The 20,022-nt window shown below is 40.1% G+C and overlaps 1 protein-coding gene across 4 annotated transcripts; it reads left to right on the top strand.

Moving 5' to 3' along the window:
• The first annotated feature begins 996 nt into the window (after positions 1-996).
• Positions 997-17,080, top strand: LOC125891288 (complement C1q-like protein 2). 4 transcript variants are annotated; one of them, XM_049580426.1, is made up of 5 exons: positions 997-1,395; positions 15,596-15,679; positions 15,871-15,954; positions 16,087-16,218; positions 16,326-17,080. In XM_049580426.1, the coding sequence occupies exons 1-5, from the start codon at positions 1,146-1,148 to the stop codon at positions 16,607-16,609; spliced, it is 834 nt and encodes a 277-aa protein (XP_049436383.1). In that variant the 5' UTR covers positions 997-1,145; the 3' UTR covers positions 16,610-17,080. The 4 variants fall into 4 exon arrangements, with proteins under 4 accessions (XP_049436383.1, XP_049436382.1, XP_049436381.1 ...); XM_049580425.1 differs by lacking the exon at positions 15,596-15,679 and adding an exon at positions 10,068-10,160; XM_049580424.1 differs by lacking the exons at positions 15,596-15,679; positions 15,871-15,954 and adding exons at positions 10,068-10,160; positions 10,349-10,432.
• The last annotated feature ends 2,942 nt before the right edge of the window (positions 17,081-20,022 follow it).

The raw sequence follows: 20,022 nt of genomic DNA, 5'->3' as shown, positions 1-20,022 counted from the left end.
TCACAAAAAGATTTGAATCGGTTAGTATAGTGCCACCTGTGGACGAATCATGGGCATTCTTTCTGGCATAATTACTCATGGTCTCTAGTTGCAGTATACAAATTTTGAGTTATTCATGAAAACTGCATGTGCAGTTTTGCTGCATCTCATCTAATTTCATATTCACTTGAAACGACCAAGTTTATGGTTAATTTAAGATTTTGTGATTTTCTTTTCAAAGGTTATTTAACTAACCTTCCACGTGATTTTTCTTCTTTTGTCATACTGTGACTTTATGACTTAGTATTTGTGTTTGGGTTTGGAGAGAGACGTGTTAATGTAGGTTTAGAAGAACAAAGCTGTGGTGAAGATCACATAAACTGCACGTGTGACTGCTGCTGCCTGCCAGTGAATGTTTTATGACATTGTGTTTTTGTTGTTTTAAAGTCAGACTCTATTACCGTGCTGGATTTATTGAGGAAGCAAAGAGAAATGTTTTATTACTCCTCTAACTTGGGTTTCTGGTAAGTCTTTGCTTATCTCAGCCAATTAACAACCTCAGGAAGGTCACTGTATCTGATTGTGTCATTAATGTTTGAGCAGGTAGACATGGTTGTCTTTTGTTTCCTTCTGTTACTTGTTTTGTTACACATATGAATTTATTCAATGTTGAGGAATGTACATTTCAGTGAGGATGACAATTACATCTGTCTAGTTGTGTCTTTCATAGAAGCCGTCAGTGTTTTGTTTTTTTTTTAGATATTTTTTGGGCATTTTAGCCTTTAATTGATAGGACAGCTTAAGCGTGAAGGGGGGAGAGAGAGAGGGAAGGACATGCAGCAAAAGGCCAGAGGCTGGAGTCAAACCCGGGCCGCTGCGGCAACAGCCTTATACATGGGGCGCCTGCTCTACCACTAAGCCACCGACGCTTCATCATAATTTAACTTCTGATCATCCACATTGCAGATCATTTATGTTCATGTGCTGTGTTTTCAGTGTTGTTTTTCCACATGATGTTCTCCAAGTAATAATTGTTATCAAACTGATCTCCTGCACATGTTTCTGACAGATATTTCTGCTAATGATTGATCAGCATAAGACACTATTTAAGGCTGGGATGAGCACAGAAACTACAGAGTAGAAGTGTACAGACTGCCACTTTGAGAATGGAGATGACACTGTGTTTTCCACTGTTGCTGCTGATCTGCTCTCTCTCCACGGCTCAGCATCAGACAGAGTCTGACAATGAAATGATTCCACGTGGAAAGCAAGCTGAATCCCAGGGAAGAGAAGCAACAAATGTCTCTGACCGCCAACAAACCTGCACTCAAGACATCCATGCTGTGCTGAGAGAGATGAGCGCCTTGTTGGCTGAACAGAGGGTGGAGATGAGGCACTTACAGAGAGAGAATGAAGGTACAGTAGTATGTCAGGTAGTGAGGGAAGTAAGAGCAATAGGAACCTCTGCTCTGGAGCTTTCTATAATAGCACATCACAGCCATTCATACTGAAAAGGCAGAAATGTTTGCAAAGAACATGTTTTATCATTGATGAATCCTCTTTTTATTTTTAGCACAGGCAGCTAAGCTGAGAGAGCTGGAGATGCAAAAGACTGAGGTGGACAAGCTGAAGCAACAGCTCCAAGGTATATGTTTATATTGAGCAGTAACAAACAGTCATAAGTCCTTTTAATGATGCATATCACTCAGTTTTTTCTGGACAGTATGAAGTCATTTATTTGAACAAATTTCAGTGGCTACAGCACAACCTAATGAAACCATGATGATGGAATACTTTTGTCTGCCATGGATTGTTTTCATTGGAGACAATGATTTATTTCACATTGCTACTTTTTCAATAATTGCAGCACAAGCAGCAGAGCTGATGACTGTGAACGCCAGGTCAAATGCCACAGAAAGGCAGGTGGAGGCTCTGATGAGAGATGGAGAAGGTCAGACTCAGAACTAAACTAGCAATTAAGTATTTGAACAGTTTTGTTCTGATGGTACATACATCATTTAAAATCCTACCTAGAATGGTGAATAGCACAATAATACAGAGAATAATGATGTGTTTTTAATTGATAACAATACTTAATTAAGAAAAAAAGCTCATTATTAACCATCACCTCAGCCACGTTAAAATGAGTATCTCTCTCTCTCTCTCAGTCAAACAGGTGGCTTTCTCAGCCTCTCTGTTGGCTTCAGGTTCAGGAGATGTTGGACCATTCAACACACACACTCCTCTGGTCTTCAGATATGTCCTCACTAACATTGGAAATGCCTACAACCCAAACACAGGTATGTGAGCTCAGTTTAAATTGTTAATTTGAATTTTTGGCTCTGCTGACTTCACCCTGCTACAGATTGTTCTCTTGTTACATTCACTGACTCAAACTGTCCCACAGGTTTTTTCACTGCACCAGTGAGAGGAGCCTACCACTTTGAGTTCTACATAGGTGCACATGGACATGCTTCACATGCCTCAGGTGCAGTGTTGGTCAAGAACGGAGGACATACTTTTATTGCATATGAGCGTCAGCCGTCCGGTTATGGCAGCTCTGCTAATGGTGCCACGCTGCTTCTAGAGGTCGGAGATGTTGTGTTTTTGCGTCTGTGGGTTAACACAAGAATATTTGACAATGAAAATCACCACAGCACCTTCAGTGGTCATCTGCTTTTCACCATGTGAAACAGTCCTTTCTGTAGCTACATGATAGCTGTGCACACACTGCAGCAGTTTATCAGTACATGTTGATGGAAGTGTCATTTGTTTTTCCTCTCTCTGGATTTGAATCAAAATACACAGTGATAGACAGTGAGGGAACTTGTGCCAGAGCTTTTTAACATTAGATTAAGGAGGTGCAGTAACTGATGAGAAAATTGTGTAAATGTTGAAAAGTTGTTTGATTTATGTCACAAGCTCACGAGCAATCCTGTATGTTCACCTGGATCCTGATGAACACCAGAAACTACCTGCTGGTTGGACCAAAGCATCCAACCAAACCCTCTCACTTTACTCTGCGACTGTTTTTACTTTGTTCTGTAGAAACTTGAATGGTCTTGTGCTGTTAATGTGAGAGGGGGAGTTCCTTTGTTCCTTCAGATGCATAATACACTAGCTGTGTTGTTTTTATCTGTAAATATCTGGACAAAGCTTTGCAGCAACAATCTTTTGTACATATTAAATGTATTATTTTCATGTTCTCTTGCATTTGAATAAAAGCATAAACAAGTCACTGCAGTACTGTCTGTGAACTTGTCTTTCTTCTGAGGCGGTTACTGCAAACACATGATCGTATGATCTTCAGGAGCAGCTGGTTTTTAGTATCTGAGAGATCTGGCTTGGAAACTATAGGCAGAGGAGCTCAGAGATGTGCTGGGGCACCAGGCCTACATGGCCTTTTTACAGCTGTACATGAGCTTAAACTCAGTCTCATATTTGCCCTGTGGCCAATGCAGGGACACCAGTGGGTGTGATGCTGTCTCTTTTCTGGGTGCCAGTTATAATAAAGGCGGCTGTGGCTCAGATGTTTTGTTGTTGTTGCTGTTGTTTTCAAGTCAGACTCTATTACCGTGCTGGATTTATTGAGGAAGCAAAGAGAGAAATGTTTTATTACTCCTCTAACTTGGGTTTCTGGTAAGTCTTTGCTTATCTCAGCCAATTAACAACCTCAGGAAGGTCACTGTATCTGATTGTGTCATTAATGTTTGAGCAGGTAGACATGGTTGTCTTTTGTTTCCTTCTGTTACTTGTTTTGTTACACATATGAATTTATTCAATGTTGAGGAATGTACATTTCAGTGAGGATGACAATTACATCTGTCTAGTTGTGTCTTTCATAGAAGCTGTCAGTGTTCTCAGCCATGAGGATTTTAAATCATAATTTAACTTTTGATCATCCACATTGTAGTCGTTTATATGTCACTGCAACTCCTTAAATGACACAGTGAGACTTCCAAGACACACACACACACACACACACACACACACACACACACACACACAAACACTCTTGAGAATATTAAAATAGACCTTTTGAGTTTTGGTAAACTGATTATTCAAGGATTGGAAGCTACGTTCAACATACTAGCAGATCATTTATGTTCATGTGCTGTGTTTTCAGTGTTGTTTTTCCACATGATGTTCTCCAAGTAATAATTGTTATCAAACTGATCTCCTGCACATGTTTCTGACAGATATTTCTGCTAATGATTGATCAGCATAAGACACTATTTAAGGCTGGGATGAAGACAGAAACTACAGAGTAGAAGTGTACAGACTGCCACTTTGAGAATGGAGATGACACTGTGTTTTCCACTGTTGCTGCTGATCTGCTCTCTCTCCACGGCTCAGCATCAGACAGAGTCTGACAATGAAATGATTCCACGTGGAAAGCAAGCTGAATCCCAGGGAAGAGAAGCAACAAATGTCTCTGACCGCCAACAAACCTGCACTCAAGACATCCATGCTGTGCTGAGAGAGATGAGCGCCTTGTTGGCTGAACAGAGGGTGGAGATGAGGCACTTACAGAGAGAGAATGAAGGTACAGTAGTATGTCAGGTAGTGAGGGAGGTAAGAGCAATAGGAACCTCTGCTTTGTTACAGGAGTTATTGTATTGTGTTGTAACACTGAAGTGTTTTGCAGTGGTTCAGTTTAGTTCACTTCTCTTGTGTTAAACAGCTGTACAGAGTACTTTTATGGATCTTCATGTAGTGTTCTCAACGTGCACATGTCAGACATCTTTTCAGTTTAAACAACTCTTCTACGCTTGTTTACACTTTCTTTAATTTCTCAAGAATCTTAGGTCACAGAACACATGTACCACAGTTTTAATTCATTGTCCTATAATGTCTCACAACTTTCTACACAAATTAAGGACAAAAAAAAAACAAGACCAGTTTGGCATGTTTGCATGATGAGGAGACAATGGGCCCCTGTGCACAGACATGCAGAAGGCCCCACCTCCTCTCCTACAAAGAGCAAGACACACAGACTTTATAGTTGTTCAGGCTCTATCTGTTGTTGTTTTACGTCTCTCTGTGATCTTTTTGCATGTCTTTGTCATCGTTTTGAGGTCTTGTGGTCTTATTGTATGTCTTTGTAGTTTTTTGGGTGTTGTGGTCTTATTGTATGTCTTTGTATTTTTTTGGGGTCTCTTGTGGTCTTATTGTGTGTCTGTGTAGTGTTTTGGGGTCTCTTGTGGTCTTATTGTATGTCTTTGTATTTTTTTGGGGTCTCTTGTGGTCTTATTGTATGTCTTTGTAGTGTTTTGGGGTCTTGTGGTCTTATTGTATGTCTTTGTATTTTTTTGGGGTCTCTTGTGGTCTTATTGTGTGTCTGTGTAGTGTTTTGGGGTCTCTTGTGGTCTTATTGTATGTCTTTGTATTTTTTTGGGGTCTCTTGTGGTCTTATTGTGTGTCTGTGTAGTGTTTTGGGGTCTTGTGGTCTTATTGTGTCTCTTTGTAGTTTTTTGGGGTCTCTTGTGGTCTTATTGTGTGTCTTTGTAGTGTTTTGGGGTCTCTTGTGGTCTTATTGTATGTCTTTGTAGTGTTTTGGGGTCTCTTGTGGTCTTATTGTATCTCTTTGTAGTTTTTTGGGTCTTGTGGTCTTATTGTGTCTCTTTGTAGTGTTTTGGGGTCTCTTGTGGTCTTATTGTATGTCTTTGTAGTTTTTTGGGGTCTTGTGGTCTTATTGTGTCTCTTTGTAGTTTTTTGGGTCTTGTGGTCTTATTGTGTGTCTGTGTAGTGTTTTGGGATCTCTTGTGGTCTTATTGTATGTCTTTGTAGTTTTTTGGGGTCTCTTGTGGTCTTATTGTGTCTCTTTGTAGTGTTTTGGGGTCTCTTGTGGTCTTATTATGTGTCTTTGTAGTTTTTTGGGGTCTTGTGGTCTTATTGTGTGTCTTTGTAGTTTTTTGGGGTCTTGTGGTCTTATTGTGTCTCTTTGTAGTGTTTTGGGGTCTCTTGTGGTCTTATTATGTGTCTTTGTAGTTTTTTGGGGTCTTGTGGTCTTATTATGTGTCTTTGTAGTTTTTGGGGTCTTGTGGTCTTATTGTGTGTCTTTGTAGTTTTTTGGGGTCTTGTGGTCTTATTATGTGTCTTTGTAGTTTTTGGGGTCTCTTGTGGTCTTATTGTGTGTCTTTGTAGTTTTTTGGGGTCTTGTGGTCTTATTGTGTGTCTTTGTAGTGTTTTGGGGTCTCCTGTGGTCTTATTGTGCCTCTCTGTAGTTTTTTGGGTCTTGTGGTCTTATTGTGTGTCTGTGTATTGTTTTGGGGTCTCTTGTGGTCTTATTGTATGTCTTTGTAGTGTTTTGGGGTCTCTTGTGGTCTTATTGTGTCTCTTTGTAGTTTTTTGGGTCTTGTGGTCTTATTGTATGTCTTTGTAGTGTTTTGGGGTCTCTTGTGGTCTTATTGTATCTCTTTGTAGTTTTTTGGGTCTTGTGGTCTTATTGTGTCTCTTTGTAGTGTTTTGGGGTCTCTTGTGGTCTTATTGTATGTCTTTGTAGTTTTTTTGGGGTCTTGTGGTCTTATTGTGTGTCTGTGTAGTGTTTTGGGGTCTCTTGTGGTCTTATTGTATGTCTTTGTAGTGTTTTGGGGTCTCTTGTGGTCTTATTGTGTCTCTTTGTAGTTTTTGGGGTCTTGTGGTCTTATTGTGTGTCTGTGTAGTGTTTTGGGGTCTCTTGTGGTCTTATTGTATGTCTTTGTAGTTTTTTGGGGTCTTGTGGTCTTATTGTGTCTCTTTGTAGTTTTTTGGGTCGTGTGGTCTTATTGTGTGTCTGTGTAGTATTTTGGGATCTCTTGTGGTCTTATTGTATGTCTTTGTAGTTTTTTGGGTCTTGTGGTCTTATTGTGTCTCTTTGTAGTGTTCTGGGGTCTCTTGTGGTCTTATTATGTGTCTTTGTAGTTTTTTGGGGTCTTGTGGTCTTATTGTGTCTCTTTGTAGTTTTTTGGGTCTTGTGGTCTTATTGTGTCTCTTTGTAGTGTTTTGGGGTCTCTTGTGATCTTATTGTATGTCTTTGTAGTTTTTTGGGTGTTGTGGTCTTATTGTATGTCTTTGTAGTTTTTTGGGGTCTCTTGTGGTCTTATTGTGTGTCTGTGTAGTGTTTTGGGGTCTTGTGGTCTTATTGTGTCTCTTTGTAGTTTTTTGGGGTCTCTTGTGGTCTTATTGTGTCTCTTTGTAGTTTTTTGGGTCTTGTGGTCTTATTGTATGTCTTTGTAGTGTTTTGGGGTCTCTTGTGGTCTTATTGTGTCTCTTTGTAGTTTTTTGGGTCTTGTGGTCTTATTGTGTCTCTTTGTAGTGTTTTGGGGTCTCTTGTGGTCTTATTGTATGTCTTTGTAGTTTTTTGGGGTCTTGTGGTCTTATTGTGTGTCTGTGTAGTGTTTTGGGGTCTTTTGTGGTCTTATTGTATGTCTTTGTAGTTTTTTGGGGTCTTGTGGTCTCATTGTGTGTCTTTGTAGTGTTTTGGAGTGTTGTGGTCTTATTGTGTCTCTTTGTAGTGTTTTGGGGTCTTGTGGTCTTATTGTGTGTCTGTGTAGTTTTTTGGGGTCTCTTGTGGTCTTTTTGTGTCTCTTTGTAGTGTTTTGGGGTCTCTTGTGGTCTTATTGTGTCTCTTTGTAGTGTTTTGGGGTCTTGTGGTCTTATTGTGTGTCTTTGTAATGTTTTGGGGTCTCTTGTGGTCTTATTGTGTCTCTTTGTAGTGTTTTGGGGTCTTGTGGTCTCATTGTGTGTCTTTGTAGTGTTTTGGAGTGTTGTGGTCTTATTGTGTCTCTTTGTAGTGTTTTGGGGTCTTGTGGTCTTATTGTGTGTCTGTGTAGTTTTTTGGGGTCTCTTGTGGTCTTTTTGTCTCTTTGTATTTTTTGGGGTCTCTTGTGGTCTTACTGTATGTCTTTGTAGTGTTTGGGTCTCTGTGGTCTTATTGTGTCTCTTTGTAGTGTTTGGGTCTCTTGTGGTCTTACTGTGTGTCTTTGTAGTGTTTTGGGGTCCTTGGGGTCTTTTTGGGTACACTTGGTTGGTTTTGGGTCTCTTGTGGTCTTACTGTATGTCTTTGTAGTGTTTTGGGGTCTCTTGTGGTCTTATTGTGTCTCTTTGTAGTGTTTTGGGTCTCTTGTGGTCTTACTGTATGTCTTTGTAGTGTTTTGGGGTCTCTTGTGGTCTTATTGTGTCTCTTTGTAGTGTTTTGGGGTCTCTTGTGGTCTTACTGTATGTCTTTGTAGTGTTTTGGGTCTCTTGTGGTCTTACTGTATGTCTTTGTAGTGTTTTGGGGTCTCTTGTGGTCTTACTGTATGTCTTTGTAATGTTTTGGGTCTCTTGTGGTCTTACTGTATGTCTTTGTAGTGTTTTGGGGTCTTGTGGTCTCATTGTGTGTCTTTGTAGTGTTTTGGAGTGTTGTGGTCTTATTGTGTCTCTTTGTAGTGTTTTGGGGTCTTGTGGTCTTATTGTGTGTCTGTGTAGTTTTTTGGGGTCTCTTGTGGTCTTTTTGTGTCTCTTTGTAGTGTTTTGGGGTCTCTTGTGGTCTTACTGTATGTCTTTGTAGTGTTTTGGGTCTCTTGTGGTCTTATTGTGTCTCTTTGTAGTGTTTTGGGTCTCTTGTGGTCTTACTGTATGTCTTTGTAGTGTTTTGGGGTCTCTTGTGGTCTTATTGTGTCTCTTTGTAGTTTTTTGGGGTCTCTTGTGGTCTTACTGTATGTCTTTGTAGTGTTTTGGGGTCTCTTGTGGTCTTATTGTGTCTCTTTGTAGTGTTTTGGGGTCTCTTGTGGTCTTACTGTATGTCTTTGTAGTGTTTTGGGGTCTCTTGTGGTCTTATTGTGTCTCTTTGTAGTGTTTTGGGGTCTCTTGTGGTCTTACTGTATGTCTTTGTAGTGTTTTGGGTCTCTTGTGGTCTTACTGTATGTCTTTGTAGTGTTTTGGGGTCTCTTGTGGTCTTACTGTATGTCTTTGTAATGTTTTGGGTCTCTTGTGGTCTTACTGTATGTCTTTGTAGTGTTTTGGGTCTCTTGTGGTCTTATTGTGTCTCTTTGTAGTGTTTTGGGTCTCTTGTGGTCTTACTGTATGTCTTTGTAGTGTTTTGGGGTCTCTTGTGGTCTTATTGTGTCTCTTTGTAGTGTTTTGGGTCTCTTGTGGTCTTATTGTATGTCTTTGTAGTGTTTTGGGGTCTCTTGTGGTCTTATTGTGTCTCTTCATGGCTAACTGTGATCTTTTGTTTCTCTTTGGGGTCTTTTTGTGTCTCTTTCTGGTGTTTTTGTCTCTCATTGTAGTCTTTTTTAGGTTCTCTGTGGTGTTTTTTGTCTCGTAGTTGTTCCCTGTCTCTCTCTGTTGTTTTTGTGTCTCTTTGTAGTTGTTTTATGTTTTTTTTTTAAGTCATTTTGAGTCTCTCCTGGTCTTTTTGTATCTCTTTAGGCCCTTTCACACACGACAAAGGACTCACGAGCAATCACTAACATTTGGCTTGACACTCAGATGGATGTGCAAATTTTATCCCCTTTACCTGCACGATGAATTGACAGCCCGCCACAAAGTACTGTCCATCTCCATCCAAGCAGCGCTCCAACATTGTTTCAAATTTAGTCAGCACCAAGTTTGAGAGAGAGACCCAAATAAGTAGAGATATAGCCACTGTTAACATTTTCACTGGCCTCTATGCTGCTTTACTGTTTACTAACCTGTTTTCTGGCCCCTCTGTGAAGTTTTGCACTAATTTTGGTGGGCAAAGGGTATGTGAGTGTCATTTTACAAGTGTTGAACGCACTAGAGAAGTCAAAAAACATGACCCTCACAGTGCTCGCCGGCTTATCCATATTTTGTTGATGGTTTAACATTTACAATGTGCTCTTTGATGGGTACTAACATTATTGTGTGACGTCAGAAAATTTCTTCTTCATGAAGTCGGGTCAGATGGATTTGCTCTGAGTTTACAAGTAGGAACTCCCACTTAGCCTTACACTGTACTTTTTCTAGTATGAGGCATTTCAAGTTGTCTATAACGCAGCACCGTGTTGACAACACTGTTGATGATGGCCTAGATTACTTACTGAATTGTCTCAGAACAATTTCCAAGAAATGATTGACCTACAGACTTGTATTTTTTTAAGCACAAAAAGCTAAGCTGAAAGAACTGGAGCTACAGAAGACTGAGGTGGAGAGGCTGAAGACTGAGGTGGAGAGGCAGAAGCAACAACTTCAAGGTATTGTGTGCAGATCACAGCTCAAAGTGACTAATAGTAGTGTATCATAAGCTGAAAAGAAAATAAGAACAAGACAGTAAAGCCTGTTTGAGCCGACATATTATAAGGAATGTCATATAATAAACTGGTCAGGAGCACTGAGCCATATGCATGAGACACAACTTTGTAATGATGGCACTTTTTTGCAGCACAAGCAGCAGAGCTGATCACCGTGAAAGCCAGGTCAAATGTCACAGAACACCAGGTGGAGGCTCTGATGACAGATGGAGAAGGTCAGACTCAGAACTAAACTATAATTGAATTTAGTATTTGGAAATGTTTAGTCTAAACAATATGTGCATAGTAAAACTAAAAACCAGTAAGTTTAGAACAATGACATTGCTCTCTCTTTATCTCTCTCTCAGTCAAACAGGTGGCTTTCTCAGCCTCTCTGTTGGCTTCAGGTTCAGGAGATGTTGGACCATTCAACACACACACTCCTCTGGTCTTCAGATATGTCCTCACTAACATTGGAAATGCCTACAACCCAAACACAGGTATGTGAGCTCAGTTTAAATTGTTAATTTGAATTTTTGGCTCTGCTGACTTCACCCTGCTACAGATTGTTCTCTTGTTACATTCACTGACTCAAACTGTCCCACAGGTTTTTTCATTGCACCAGTGAGAGGAGCCTACCACTTTGAGTTGCACATAGGTGCACATGGACATGCTTCACATGCCTCAGGTGCAGTGTTGATCAAGAACGGAGGACATACTTTTATGGCATATGAGCATCAGCCGTCCCATTTTGCGAAATCTTCTAATGGTGCCACGCTGCTTCTAGAGGTCGGAGATGTTGTGTTTTTGCGTCTGTGGGCTAACACAAGAATATTTGACGATGAAAATCACCACAGCACCTTCAGTGGTCATCTGCTTTTCACCATGTGAAACAGTCCTTTCTGTAGCTACATGATAGCTGTGCACACACTGCAGCAGTTTATCAGTACATGTTGATGGAAGTGTCATTTGTTTTTCCTCTCTGGATTTGAATCAAAATACACAGTGATAGACAGTGAGGGAACTTGTGCCAGAGCTTTTTAACATTAGATTAAGGAGGTGCAGTAACTGATGAGAAAATTGTGTAAATGTTGAAAAGTTGTTTGATTTATGTCACAAGCTCACGAGCAATCCTGTATGTTCACCTGGATCCTGATGAACACCAGAAACTACCTGCTGGTTGGACCAAAGCATCCAACCAAACCCTCTCACTTTACTCTGCGACTGTTTTTACTTTGTTCTGTAGAAACTTGAATGGTCTTGTGCTGTTAATGTGAGAGGGGGAGTTCCCTTTGTTCCTTCAGATGCATAATACACTAGCTGTGTTGTTTTTATCTGTAAATATCTGGACAAAGCTTTGCAGCAACAATCTTTTGTACATATTAAATGTATTATTTTCATGTTCTCTTGCATTTGAATAAAAGCATAAACAAGTCACTGCAGTACTGTCTGTGAACTTGTCTTTCTTCTGAGGCGGTTACTGCAAACACATGATCATATGATCTTCAGGAGCAGCTGGTTTTTAGTATCTGAGAGATCTGGCTTGGAAACTATAGGCAGAGGAGCTCAGAGATGTGCTGGGGCACCAGGCCTACATGGCCTTTTTACAGCTGTACATGAGCTTAAACTCAGTCTCATATTTGCCCTGTGGCCAATGCAGGGACACCAGTGGGTGTGATGCTGTCTCTTTTCTGGGTGCCAGTTATAATAAAGGCGGCTGTGGCTCAGATGTTGTTGTTGTTGTTGTTGTTGTTGTTGTTGTTGTTGTTTTAAAGTCAGACTCTATTACCGTGCTGGATTTATTGAGGAAGCAAAGAGAGAAATGTTTTATTACTCCTCTAACTTGGGTTTCTGGTAAGTCTTTGCTTATCTCAGCCAATTAACAACCTCAGGAAGGTCACTGTATCTGATTGTGTCATTAATGTTTGAGCAGGTAGACATGGTTGTCTTTTGTTTCCTTCTGTTACTTGTTTTGTTACACATATGAATTTATTCAATGTTGAGGAATGTACATTTCAGTGAGGATGACAATTACATCTGTCTAGTTGTGTCTTTCATAGAAGCTGTCAGTGTTCTCAGCCATGAGGGGATTTTAAATCATAATTTAACTTTTGATCATCCACATTGTAGTCGTTTATATGTCACTGCAACTCCTTAAATGACACAGTGAGACTTCCAAGACACACACACACACACACACACACACACACACACACACACACACACACACACACACACACACTTGAGAATATTAAAATAGACCTTTTGAGTTTTGGTAAACTGATTATTCAAGGATTGGAAGCTACGTTCAACATACTAGCAGATCATTTATGTTCATGTGCTGTGTTTTCAGTGTTGTTTTTCCACATGATGTTCTCCAAGTAATAATTGTTATCAAACTGATCTCCTGCACATGTTTCTGACAGATATTTCTGCTAATGATTGATCAGCATAAGACACTATTTAAGGCTGGGATGAAGACAGAAACTACAGAGTAGAAGTGTACAGACTGCCACTTTGAGAATGGAGATGACACTGTGTTTTCCACTGTTGCTGCTGATCTGCTCTCTCTCCACGGCTCAGCATCAGACAGAGTCTGACAATGAAATGATTCCACGTGGAAAGCAAGCTGAATCCCAGGAAGAGAAGCAACAAATGTCTCTGACCGCCAACAAACCTGCACTCAAGACATCCATGCTGTGCTGAGAGAGATGAGCGCCTTGTTGGCTGAACAGAGGGTGGAGATGAGGCACTTACAGAGAGAGAATGAAGGTACAGTAGTATGTCAGGTAGTGAGGGAGGTAAGAGCAATAGGAACCTCTGCTTTGTTACAGGAGTTATTGTATTGTGTTGTAACACTGAAGTGTTTTGCAGTGGTTCAGTTTAGTTCACTTCTCTTGTGTTAAACAGCTGTACAGAGTACTTTTATGGATCTTCATGTAGTGTTCTCAACGTGCACATGTCAGACATCTTTTCAGTTTAAACAACTCTTCTACGCTTTTTAACACTTTCTTTAATTTCTCAAGAATCTTGGGTCACAGAACACATGTACCACAGTTTTAATTCATTGTCCTATAATGTCTCACAACTTTCTACACAAATTAAGGACAGACAGAAAAAAAACAAGACCAGTTTGGCATGTTTGCATGATGAGGAGACAATGGGCCCCTGTGCACAGACATGCAGAAGGCCCCACCTCCTCTCCTACAAAGAGCAAGACACACAGACTTTGTAGTTGTTCAGGTTCTATTTGTTGTTGTTTTGCGTCTTTCTGTGATCTTTTTGCTTGTCTTTGTCATTGTTTTGTGTCTCTGTAGTTTTTTGGGGTCTCCTATGGTCTCTTTGTGTCTCTTTGTAGTTCTTTGGAGTCTCTTGTGGTCTTATTGTATGTCTCTCTAATTTTTTGGGGTCTCTCCTGGTCTTACTGTATGTCTTTGTAGTGTTTTGGGGTCTCTTGTGGTCTTACTGTGTCTCTTTGTAGTGTTTTGGGGTTTCTTGTGGTCTTATTGTGTCTCTTTGTCATTGTTTTGGGTCTCATGTGGTCTTATTCTGTCTCTTAGTAGTGTTTTGGGGTCTCTTGTGGTCTTATTCTGTCTCTTAGTAGTGTTTTGGGGTCTCTTGTGGTCTTATTGTGTCTCTTTGTAGTGTTTTGGGGTCTCTTGTGGTCTTATTGTATGTCGTTGTCATCGTTTTTGGTCTCATGTGGTCTTATTGTGTCTCTTTGTAGTTTTTTGGGGGTCTCTCATGGTCTTATTGTGTGTCATTGTAGTTTTTTGGGGTCTCTCGTGGTCTTATTGTGTGTCTTTGTAGTTTTTTGGGGTCTCTTGTGGTCTTTTTGTGTCTCGTCATTTTTTGGGGTGTCTTGTGGTCTTTTTGTGTCTGTCGTTTTTTTGGGGTCTCTCATGGTCTTATTGTGTCTCTTTGTAGATTTTTGGGGTCTCCTATGGTCTCTTTGTGTGTCTTTGTAGTTCATTGGGGTCTCTTGTGGTCTTTTTGTGTCTCTTTGTAGTTTTTTGGGGTCTCTTGTGGTCTTTTTGTCTCTTTGTAGTTTTTTGGGGTCTCTTGTGGTCTTATTGTGTGTCTTTGTAGTATCTTGGGGTCTCTTGTGGTCTTATTGTGTCTCTTTGTAGTTTTTTGGGGTCTCTCATGGTCTTATTGTGTGTCATTGTAGTTTTTTGGGGTCTCTCGTGGTCTTATTGTGTGTCTTTGTAGTTTTTTGGGGTCTCTTGTTGTCTTATTGTGTCTCTTTGTAGTTTTTTGGGGTCTCTTGTGGTCTTATTATGTGTCTTTGTCATCGTTTTGGGGTCTTCTGTGGTCTTATTGTGTCTCTTTGTAGTTCTTTGGAGTCTCTTGTGGTCTTATTGTATGTCTCTCTAGTTTTTTGGGGTCTCTCATGGTCTTATTGTGTGTCATTGTAGTTTTTTGGGGTCTCTCGTGGTCTTATTGTGTCTCTTTGTAGTTTTTTGGGGTCTCTTGTGGTCTTATTATGTGTCTTTGTCATCGTTTTGGGGTCTTCTGTGGTCTTATTGTGTCTCTTTGTAGTTCTTTGGGGTCTCTTGTGGTCTTTTTGAGTCTCTTTGTAGTTTTTTGGGGTCTCTAGTGGTCTTATTGTGTGTCTTTTTATTTTTTATGGGGTCTGTTGTTGTGCTATTGTGTGTCTTTGTAGTTCTTTGGGGTCTCTTGTGGTCTCATTGTGTGTCTTTGTAGTTTTTTGTGGTCTCTTGTGGTCTTTTTGTGTGTCTGTAGTTTTTTGGGGGGTCTCTTGTGGTCTTATTGTGCCTTTTAATTGTTTTTTGAGGTCTCTTGTGGTCTTTCTGTGTCTCTTTGTAGTTTTATGGGGTCTCTTGTGGTCTTTTTGTGTCTCTTTGTAGTTTTTGGGGTCTCTTGTGGTCTTTTATTATCTCTTTGTAGTTTTATGGGGTCCCTTGTGGTCTTATTGTGTGTCTTATAAGTTTTTTGGGGTCTCTTGTGGTCTTATTGTGTCTCTTTGTAGTTTTATGGGGTCTCATGTGGTCCTATTGTGTGTCTTATAAGGTTTTTGGGGTCTCTTGTGGTCTTATTGTGTGTCTTTTAAGTTTTTTGGGGTCTCATTGGTCTTTTTGTGTCTCTTTGTATTTCTTTAGGGTCTCTTGTGGTCTTCTTATGTCTTTTTGTAGTTTTTTGGGGGTCTCTTGTGGTCTTTTTCTATATCTTCATGGCTAACTCTGATTTTTTGTGTCTCTTGGGGTCTTTTCGTGTCTCTTTCTGGTGTTTTTGTCTCTCACTGTAGTCTTTTTTAGGTTCTCTATGGTGTTTTTTTGTATCATAGTTGTTTCCTGTCTCTTTCTGGTGTTTTAGTGTCTCGGAACAATTTCCAAGAAATGATTGACCTACAGACTTTTTTTTAAAAACACAAACAGCTTTGCTGAAAGAACTGGAGCTACAGAAGACTGAGGTAGAGAGGCTGAAGACTGAGTCGGAGAGGCAGAAGACTGAGCTTCAAGGTATTGTGTGCAGACCTTCACAGCTCAAAGTGACTAATAGTAGTGTATCATAAGCTGAAAAGAAAATAAGAACAAGACAGTAAAGCCTGTTTGAGCCGACATATTACAAGGAATGTCATATAATAAACTGGTCAGGAGCACTGAGCCATATGCATGAGACACAACTTTGTGATGATGGCACTTTTTTGCAGCACAAGCAGCAGAGCTGATCACCGTGAAAGCCAGGTCAAATGTCACAGAACACCAGGTGGAGGCTCTGATGACAGATGGAGAAGGTCAGACTCAGAACTAAACTATAATTGAATTTAGTATTTGGAAATGTTTAGTCTAAACAATATGTGCATAGTAAAACTAAAAACCAGTAAGTTTAGAACAATGACATTGCTCTCTCTTTATCTCTCTCTCAGTCAAACGGGTGGCTTTCTCAGCCTCTCTGTTGGCTTCAGGTGAAGGAACTGTTGGACCATTCAACACAGACATTTCTCTGGTCTTCAGATATGTCCTCACTAACATTGGAAATGCCTACAACCCAAACACAGGTATGCAAATTCTGAAATGTAAAATAATTTGAATTTTTGGCTCTGCTGACTTCACCCTGCTACAGATGGTTCTCTTGTTACATTCACTGACTCAAACTGTCCCACAGGTTTTTTCACTGCACCGGTGAGAGGAGCCTACCACTTTGAGTTGCACATAGGTGCAGACGGACATGCTTCACATGCCTCAGGTGCAGTGTTGTACAAAAATGGAGGGCGTGTTATTATTGCATATGAGCATCAGCCGTCCCATTTTGGGAAATCTTCTAATGGTGCCACGCTGCTTCTAGAGGTCGGAGATGTTGTGCACTTGCGTCTGTGGGCTAACAGAAGAATATTTGACAATGAAAATCACCACAGCACCTTCAGTGGTCATCTGCTTTTCACCATGTGAAACAGTCCTTTCTGTAGCTACATGATAGCTGTGCACACACTGCAGCAGTTTATCAGTACATGTTGATAAGCTGCTAGACGCACTACCCAAACATATAAACTGTGCATGCAAAATGATTAATTATTAAACTCAGCAATTAAATGTGATTGAAAGTGGCTCTGTGGTACTCATTAATAAGATTATGGTGACCATATTATTTAAAACATACTGTACAGTTGCTGTGTTTTGATCTCTGCCTGGATCACTATAATGTTCCTGTAATATTTCTTTCTGCCTCTTCATTCAAATATTAAACTGCTGTTGTTCTGCTCCACGCCAAGGTTTCCTGTAGAGAGTAAAATGTTCTTGAATGTAACACTCAGCTTGTGATTATTTTATCTTTAAGTGTTCCTCTGTGATCTTTATAGAGTTTAATACTTAATGTAATATTTACAATGGCTATATGGCAAATAAAGAGTACAAGTGTTGTGATCTCGTTCAGAGTCCTGTTTCTGGCCACCTGCTACAATATTCACCATGTTTTAGTTGCTTTTTGATCTCTACCAACTCCTGAGGGAAATATCTGACTCTGTAGCTCATAAATGCTTCACTGTGTTCGCCATCTCTGTCTGTCTGTTGTTTTGTGGGGAAGAGGGCACATGACATGGGGTCGCTCACATGTGGCTTGGGGTTGTAAAGGTATGAGGTTTTCACGGTGCGATAACTGTCTCAGAAAATACTGTGTTTTTACGGTATCACAGAATTTATATTATTATCAGTCAGACCTGTAAAGGAATGAAAACAGAGGGTTTATTGTTGGTTGAACAAACATTTCATAGCTGTAATTGAAACTTGAAACCACTTTGTTGATGGAAGCATGTGTAAAAAGTCTCCCCCTAGAAAGTAACTTACAGAAAGGGGAGTATCTTTTTTTTCAGTATAGATAAGCAAATGTACACGGTATGACAATCATCAAGTTTTATATCAAAATGTACCTTGAAACTAATATGTCGCTGCCATGGCAACACTAATAGCTTCATGATGTTCAGATGTCTCGCCTTCTTTAGACACTGAAATTGCTGTATGCACAGGAGAGAGTCTGAAGTCTCTTGTTGTCAAGTCCGAAAGACAGACAAGTCCCTAGTTAATCCCCAAGTCATAATGTGTTCTCAATAAAAGTAATGCCAGTATTTTATGTACAGACATCCATTTTGCTTTTTAAAATTTGCATTTATTTGTTAAAACAAGTTTTTAAAAAAGTTTCTTAGCTGTTCACATTATGTTAGCAAGACATGAGCTAGCTAACTCTGTTGATATAACTTACCGTTCTTTTAACACTTTAACTGTTAAAGGAGCTATATGTAAGAAATCTAAAGCAAATAGTCATAAAATCCTCCTAATATGTCACAGAGACTAAGGAATAATGTTCATATAACATACTGATCTCACCGACAACAATAATACAGCCAGAATATTTGCATTTAAAAAACATGTTTACGGTCCGCACATCATGTTTATGTTTTGAGTTTGTGTTTTGGCCTGTTGCGCCACCCACCGCCGTCTACCAGTCACGCAGTCAGTAGAGTCTCAGCATCAGTTACAGTTACGACTGAGCTACAGCAGCACGGCAAGCAGCATTAGCAGCGTCCCGGTACATAGCATTAGCAACCAGCTCCTCCTCTGCTGTATCCCGGCAGCAGCGTTAGCAGCAGAGAAGCCGGACTTGCTCGACGGTCCGCTGGAAAACCGAAGATCAAGGACGCGGCGACGCGGCTCTGCCACGGCAGCCGCTCGTGGGCAAACAAATCAGTCTCCAGCGAATCTACCTCAAATCTATAGGGGAGGGGGGGTGGACATGACTCAATTTTGAATTTGAGTGCAGTAACCATTTTGGCCACATTCTTACATACAGCGCCTTTAAATAAAGTTGAGAGCAATTGCATCTCTGTCTACAATTTTCAAACCTCGCGTTTTAAATTACGCTGTCAAATCAAATCAAATCAAATCAAATTTTATTCATATAGCACATTTCATACAGAGTAATCTCAATGTGCTTTTAGTCTTGACAGTAATACAACCGTAGCACACCCACCCGCACAGACATACCCAATCACATACCCCCAAAAGAAACGGAGAGAGAGAGATGCTTTCTATCATCTTGAACCAGTCTGGCCATTCTCCTCTGACCTCTGGCATCAACAAGGCATTTTGGCTCACTGGATATTTTCTCTTTTTGGGACCATCCTCTGTAAACCCTAGAGATGGTTGCGTGTGAAAATCCCAGTAAATACTCAGACCAGCCCGTCTGGCACCAACAACCAGTTGTCACTTAAATCACCTTTCTTCATCATTCTGATACTCAATTTGAACTTCAGCAGCTCGTCTTCACCAGGTCTACATGCACTGAGTTGCTGCCACGTGATTGGCTGATTAGTTATTTGTGTTAATAAGCAGTTGAAGAAGTGTACCTAATAAAGTGACCAGTGAGTTTACATTTTATTCTTAATATTTTAAATACTAGTGTTGATATTTTAGCATAATGCACATTTTCATTTATATTTTATTGTATTCTTATACTTAATATTTACACACTTCTTATTCTTACTTCTTATATTTCTCTTTTCTTCCATTGGCGTGACTGCAGCAAATCACAAGTTCCCCTTCCACACATCTTAGTGGATACAACACCTGTTAATCAGTCTAACCTTTAAGGTTTTATTCTTACGCATTATTTGTGGGAGATTAAAGGGGTCATACAGTAGAACATTTTCATGTAGAGAATGTTCATCTCAGGTACAAACAGACGTAACACCTCAGTCATGGTGAAATCTATCTCACTGGGCTGTTTGTATTTGCTCCTTTACAACATGCTTCAGCTTGTTAAGATAAAGATCAGTATGTGACTAGTAGTTGCTGGTAACTTCCCACCTCCCAAAACAAACACAATCAAGTGAATCGGAGCAGACGAGCTGCTTGTGAAGAGTGGAAAGTGTTTAAATGTACTTTATTTGAACTTAGCCTGCTCATGAGCGTTGTGTCATTTTAACTGTGTTTTCATAGTGAGAAATAACTCATCTCACACTGAACAGGCTTTGTAGAGCACAACGAATATATAACTACAGCTGTATTTGCAGTAATGAAGGACTCAGCCTTATAATGGCAAGGAGCTGCGACCATGTTCTTCCATCTGGCTCAAAACTGCATCTTTGAAAAAGGAAACAATCTGGTTTCAGAGCTCGTCACAGTTCTGAAGATGTATCAGAATAACAAAATAAAGCCGCAAGCAGCAATTCTGGGGTCTAACCCAGCATGGACCTTTAAACCCTCAATGATTTATGGCCAAATTTTGAGAAAGACCCTTGTTTGTAACTGGTGGTGCCTCCTCTGACAGCAGCTCAGTCACAGCCTGCATGTACTTACTGCGTCCTTCCTCT

The sequence above is a fragment of the Epinephelus fuscoguttatus genome, linkage group LG7, assembly GCF_011397635.1.
Source record: "Epinephelus fuscoguttatus linkage group LG7, E.fuscoguttatus.final_Chr_v1".
Classification (NCBI taxonomy): domain Eukaryota; kingdom Metazoa; phylum Chordata; class Actinopteri; order Perciformes; family Serranidae; genus Epinephelus; species Epinephelus fuscoguttatus.
This window is presented reverse-complemented; position numbering and strand designations above follow the sequence as displayed.

What these genes read in the sequence shown, in the direction of transcription:
- LOC125891288 (XM_049580425.1), top strand. Translation starts at nt 1,146, where the DNA reads ATGGAGATGACACTGTGTTTTCCACTGTTGCTGCTGATCTGCTCTCTC. An exon ending in CTTACAGAGAGAGAATGAAG is followed by an intron (nt 1,396 to 10,067) that starts GTACAGTAGTAT and finishes TATTTTTTTAAG; the next exon opens with CACAAAAAGCTAAGCTGAAA. An exon ending in TCTGATGACAGATGGAGAAG is followed by an intron (nt 15,955 to 16,086) that starts GTCAGACTCAGA and finishes TCTCTCTCTCAG; the next exon opens with TCAAACGGGTGGCTTTCTCA.